The sequence below is a fragment of the Dipteris shenzhenensis genome, chromosome 26 (assembly GCF_047967505.1).
Source record: "Dipteris shenzhenensis isolate YYH24624 ecotype China chromosome 26, Dip_SZ_1.0, whole genome shotgun sequence".
Classification (NCBI taxonomy): domain Eukaryota; kingdom Viridiplantae; phylum Streptophyta; class Polypodiopsida; order Gleicheniales; family Dipteridaceae; genus Dipteris; species Dipteris shenzhenensis.
In genome coordinates this window covers 2,700,359-2,706,021 of record NC_141621.1, presented here as the reverse complement: position 1 = coordinate 2,706,021, position 5,663 = coordinate 2,700,359, and the positions used below count along the sequence as shown (strand labels likewise).

Here is a 5,663-nt window from a genome sequence, read left to right as displayed (position 1 = left end):
GGAATCCGCGCTTCCGCATAAGCCTGACCTCTGCCAACAGTAGAGGTCAAGATTGTCAAAGTTTAATCAGAGAAAGCAATTATAGTCTATGTCTGGCATATAGCTGCATGCTCTTAAAGTAAGCTCAACAAGTTCAAGGCAAAAAATCGATCATTTGTATAGACATATAGACAAGACCAAAACTATCATTTAAATTATGAAAATAGAATACAAGAGATCTAGCTCTATGGCTCCCTCCTAATGAAATCCAATCATGGAGAATGCTTCTAGTCCACAATGCTACGTAATATCATAGAATTTCCCTAATCACATAAGCATAGTTTCTAAGACTAAACTTGTCGTTGAACAATTGAACACACTGACATACACAATCCACATCTCCCCCTTAAGGCATGGAGGTAGAATACAACAGTTCTATTTCAAAGACTGTATCCAAATGATAAGCCAATCACAAATTCCTTCTAAACGAAGGTTTGCAATGTTACATTGTAGATTCTCCAATCATTCACTTCAACTCTAATCGTTTCTAACACTACACCCGTGCTACCCACACTATTGCTCGCACTTACAAATTGCAATTTGCAATTAAAAAGGTGGGTGCAAATAACTATACAAGCCAATCGAATGAACCTTTAAATGCCCATCCCTGGCACAGAGGGTACAACAGGCTTAGCATTTTTCTTTGGCTTCTCTACCACAATGGCTTGAGTTGTTAAAACCATGCCCGCAACAGAGGCAGCATTTTGCAATGCACATCTGGTGACCTTAGCAGGGTCAATGACCCCTGTTTCTAGTAAGTTTTCATACGTGTCGGACATAGCATTATAGCCAGTTTCCCATTCACTTGCAAGGAGCTTTTCAACTACCACAGCACCCTCCATCCCTGCGTTGCTAGCAATCAAGGCTGCTGGAGCTGATAGGGCCTGCAGCACACCACACACAATGTTTTTGTAAACGATCAACTACAAGATGCAAGCCACTGAGTTTAGACTTCGACCAAACCAAGCCTTCACACTGTGTATAGAAAGATTTCCTCTCTTGGTTATTTCAGCAGATAGACATAATAGCATAAAAATCAAAATGAGTAATACTTTTCAGACCTTCTGCACTATGTTAGCGCCCAGCTTCTCTTCTGAATCCGAGATCGTTTCCTTAATTGCAGCCACTTCCGCTGACAAATGAACAAAAGCAGCCCCACCCCCTGGTACGATGCCTTCTTCAATCGCAGCAAACGTAGCATTTTTGGCATCTTCAATTCTCAATTTTCGATCTTCTAGCTCTGTTTCTGTAGCTGCTCCTACCTGTAATTCAGAAAAAATTAACCATACAGCAACAAAAAACAAGTACAAACGACAAGTTCAACAATGCCAAGCAGTGCAGACCTTGATAACAGCAACTCCTCCAGATAATTTTGCAATTCGCTCTGACAGCTTTTCTTGATCATATACAGAGTCTGTCTCTGCAAGCTCTTTTTTTATTTGAGCAATTCGAGCCTGGATTTCATCTTTTGTTGCAGCATCCGCGATAATAGTAGTGGAGTTGTTGGTAATTGTCACCTTTCGTGCAATCCCCAACTGTTCAACTGTGGCATTCTCAGCTTTCAAACCCAAGTCACTAGCTAAAAACTCAGCACCTGCAAAAAATGAACCAAAAAAGGGGCATACATCTTTAGACGCAAAGCAATCACCTCTCATTAAGTTCCAGGGCTTGATCAATCGCTATAATATCTTGGGACATAGAGTTACCAGTAAGGATGGCAATATCTTGTAGCAATGCCTTCCGCCTCTCCCCAAAACCAGGGGCCTTAATTGCAGCCGCATTCAGTACCCCACGCAGCTTATTTACCACTAATGTTGCAAGTGCTTCTCCTGAAACATCCTCAGCAATAATCACCAGTGGAGCCTTTAATTGGGTAGTTTTTTCCAAGACAGGCAGGATATCTTTGATTGTTGCTAGCTTCTGGTCAGTGATAAGGATTCTGGCATTGTCATACTCCACTGTCAATTTCTCCTGATTAGTGACAAACTGTGGAGAGATATAACCCCTATCAATCTGCACAAATAAATGACAACCCTTATGCTTAAGCTCTCTCACGGCTGGCGCTCAAGCAGCCCTTCTCCAACAGAGTCGTTCTTTCAACTTCAAATATGCTACTTACTTCCATTCCCTCCTCAACACTAACTGATGTTTCAAAGGATGATGATGACTCTATTGAGAGCACACCATCTGCACCAACTTTGTCAATAGCATCCGCAATCATTGTACCAATGGAATCGTCATTCCCAGCCGAGATTGATGCTACAGCTGCAGAGATAGATATTCTCAACAACTAGTGTCTGTGTGTTACACTAAAACATTATATCAATCTTTACCGAGCTTTGCATCAGAGACTTTGGACAGAAGCCAACCTTTAATATCATCCCGACCCTTCACAGGTCGGGACTTTTTCTTCAATTCCTCCACCAAAGCAGCAACTGTCTTATCAATACCCTTCTTCACAGCTACAGGATTAGCACCGGCAGTCACATTGAGAAGACCCAGTTTAATGAATTCTCTAGCGAGGACAGAAGCAGTGGTAGTTCCATCTCCAGCTGAATCATTTGTTTTGCTGGCTACCTGTTAATGGTCAAGCTTTCGCATCAGTAAAAAGGTGATCTTGAGGCTAACAGGTCCCTACAGCCCTGCAATTTGCCAAACCAGAAGTTTTTACCTCACGGATAAGGGCAGCTCCAGCATTCTCCATTGGATCAGGTAAGTCAATTGCACGAGCAATAGTGACTCCGTCATTTATAACCTTGGGCGATCCAAACTCATCAAGAACAACATTACGGCCTAAAAGCATAAAACAACATTAAGTCAAAAACTCAAAATTCTGAGAATAAAACCAGCGTCGCTCAGCAGCTACGTAACAACTTCACTTAGATGACTCTGCCCCTCACCCTGCCACCAAGGCAAATAATGCGAGTTCAAGAAACAAAACTCCAAAAGTACAACCCCTGGACTCAATATTCATCATGATAAAACTTCTCTAGTAGTGCAACGGTTTGATCAGAATCTGGACAAGTTATACTACGCCGTAACCCAATGTAAAAATTTCACATTCCATTGACCTAGGCCGATTGAATATTTCTTCAGCGCATTCTCGACAAGAGTTCAAAAGATCAAATGGATCTTCCACAACCCCCTTTGCCGTAATATCCAAAACGACAGAAGCGCCGCACCGTCGATAATGGCATACCTTTTCAACGGTATAACCGAGAAAAGAAAAAAGAGACTTACAACCACCAGCAAGAAAAGTAAAATAAGAAAAAGCACTACAATGTCTTCCTCGGTAAATATAAAGTTCACAGGCAATTGAACCATGAGAGGAATAATCCAGAAGCGGCAATACCTCGCGGCCCCAAAGTCACACCCACGGCATCAGCCAATTTGTCGATCCCAGCTTGGAGGGCAGTTCGAGATTTCTGGTCAAACACAATCTCCCTAGCTTCTGCCCTCACCATCAGAGGAGAAGCGCCCAAATTCCTAGTGGGCAATTGAAGCAAACCAGCATGCAGATGGTTCCGCCCCTGCCAGCATCCTTGCAAACTCGTTCGGTTCTGGAAGGCAAAACAAGTGAGAATGGCAAAGAATTTTTGTGGGAAAAACAAAGAGAGCAGGGAGAAGAGAGACTTACAAGAATCGAAGAAGATGGCGAAGGGTGTGAAGAGAGAGAGGAGAGGGCACCATGGACGAGCAAAGCTTGAGCAGCCATGATTCCTGAGAGTGAGTGTGAGTACTCAGTGAGTTCAGAGAAACTAGACTGTGCAGCAGATTTACTTAGTTAGCCTTCTTTTTGTTCTGGAAACTTCCACACTCTTCACCAACCTTCAACTTAGAAAAATTTAAAGGTTTTTATCAGGTTTTTATGCAACAATATACCTTTACATTTGCACGTGCAACAATATACCTTTACATTTGCACGTTCATTTCCAAACTTTGCCTTTCACATCATATTATACCTCGGTTTTGTGTGCACATTGCTCGACTCATGCCTGGCACACTTGTTTTGGATATCGAGAGAGGTGTTGGCGTAGGCTTTGTGCATGTAGCTCTTTGTTGCAATATTCTCATTCACATTCGAGTAAAAATTGGACCTCAGATTGTTTCTTGGCCTGCCAAGACAAGGCCTATGAGTTTTTGGGGTTATCTACACTAAATGTGCAAGGCCATTAAAGGGTGTGTTAAACATTTGTTAATGCGTTAATACGAATTTAGGATAGTTAGTGTCTTGTTTTGGCTACCTCTGTCATTTGGGGTTGTGCGTATTGTTTCTATGCAAGCGTTTTTTATGGCGGTGTGTTTTCTATGATGTGTGCGAGGAAAGTGTGTTATGGTGTTGCTAAGGTTGGAATGGTTGCATGCGTTGGCTTAGTCATGCTTTGATTCATAATCTGTTGAGGGAAAGCTAAGGAAAGGTTGGTCCTTCGCTCATTGCGGCTAATAGAAGCAGTGGTCTTGGCGTTCCACTTCGATTCTAGTGTGTGATAGTCATTTGTTGTGTTGTAGCTTGGAAGGCTTGCATGCATTTGATGTTACGAGAATTGATTATTTTTTAATCTTTTAGTATTTAGTTGTGGGATCTAGCATTTTGTCGCACAGCTGATGCCGTGTGTGCTCGCTATTCATATGAGTGTGTAGCAGTGTGTGCATCACTTACACGACGAGCGACGGTATGTGTAGCAGTGTGTGCACTAGCCGCATCCATGGCTGGATATATATGGCTATGGCCATATGAGTGTGTAGCAGTCTGTGCACCACTTACGCGATGATGATATGTGTAGCAGTGTGTGCACCATCTGTATGATTTTATGCATGTGTAACAATGTGTGCACCATGCGATGGTATGTGTCGCATGTGTGCACCATCCATCTATGATTTGTTGATTTTGCATCGCTTAAATGCTGAAAGATTGAATAATATTGGTGATTGTTTCCAAGGTTCCTTATGCTTGAAATATTTGCATTATTGATGGATGTTGTGGATTCAGGGGAAGAGTAACTAATCGGGTGATGGCTATTGGTGGCAAGCATTTTTGTGTGCGTAAGGCGCAAACAGTGATGCGGAGAATAAACAAGGCTTACTTCAGAAAGCCTAGTTTTTTATTACAAATGCTCTTGTACATATTTTAATTTTTGGAACATTAGAGGCTTAGCCTAAGCATAGTAACTATAGTGGGAAAAGCAACTCTATTTCTAGAAAAGGCAAGCTAGTTTGGGAAGTGTGTGTGTGTCGCTTATCTCCAGTTCGTGCATGGAGGAGAGGTACATGAGCTTGTATCAGTTGTTGCTCGAAATTCTGGAATCAATAAAATACATAAGAAGTGGAAGACAAGCACCAATTCTATGGGGGGAGATTGCACCCAGCGCGCTTGTCTTCTTTTCCGTTTGTGAGCTTTGAAAGATCGTGCATATTCTTGTGTAGAGTTTCCGTTGTGTTTTTTGATGATTTACAGGTTTCGTGAGAGTGATTCTCGTTATAGTGGTATCAGAGCAAAGCCTTCGTTGATCCGTAGCACGGGAAGCGCGTGGGCCTGCAAGGAAAGCCATGAACTATAAAAGTGCAAAAGAAAGCCACAAAAGGGTGAGAGGAAAGATTTCGCAGTACTTGCCATAGGCGCAAGC

The 5,663-nt window shown here is 42.3% G+C and overlaps 1 protein-coding gene across 1 annotated transcript; it reads right to left on the bottom strand.

Annotated features, from left to right (window-relative positions):
- Window positions 1-364: 364 nt before the first annotated feature.
- LOC147884533 (ruBisCO large subunit-binding protein subunit alpha-like) lies at window positions 365-3,852 on the bottom strand. Its single transcript, XM_087397477.1, has 9 exons — window positions 3,677-3,852; window positions 3,392-3,599; window positions 2,711-2,832; window positions 2,409-2,616; window positions 2,159-2,304; window positions 1,746-2,052; window positions 1,383-1,633; window positions 1,101-1,301; window positions 365-923 (listed from the first exon to the last, which is right to left on the bottom strand). Exons 1-9 carry the CDS (start codon window positions 3,752-3,754, stop codon window positions 633-635), a joined length of 1,812 nt encoding a protein of 603 aa, XP_087253603.1. The 5' UTR covers window positions 3,755-3,852; the 3' UTR covers window positions 365-632.
- Window positions 3,853-5,663: the final 1,811 nt, after the last annotated feature.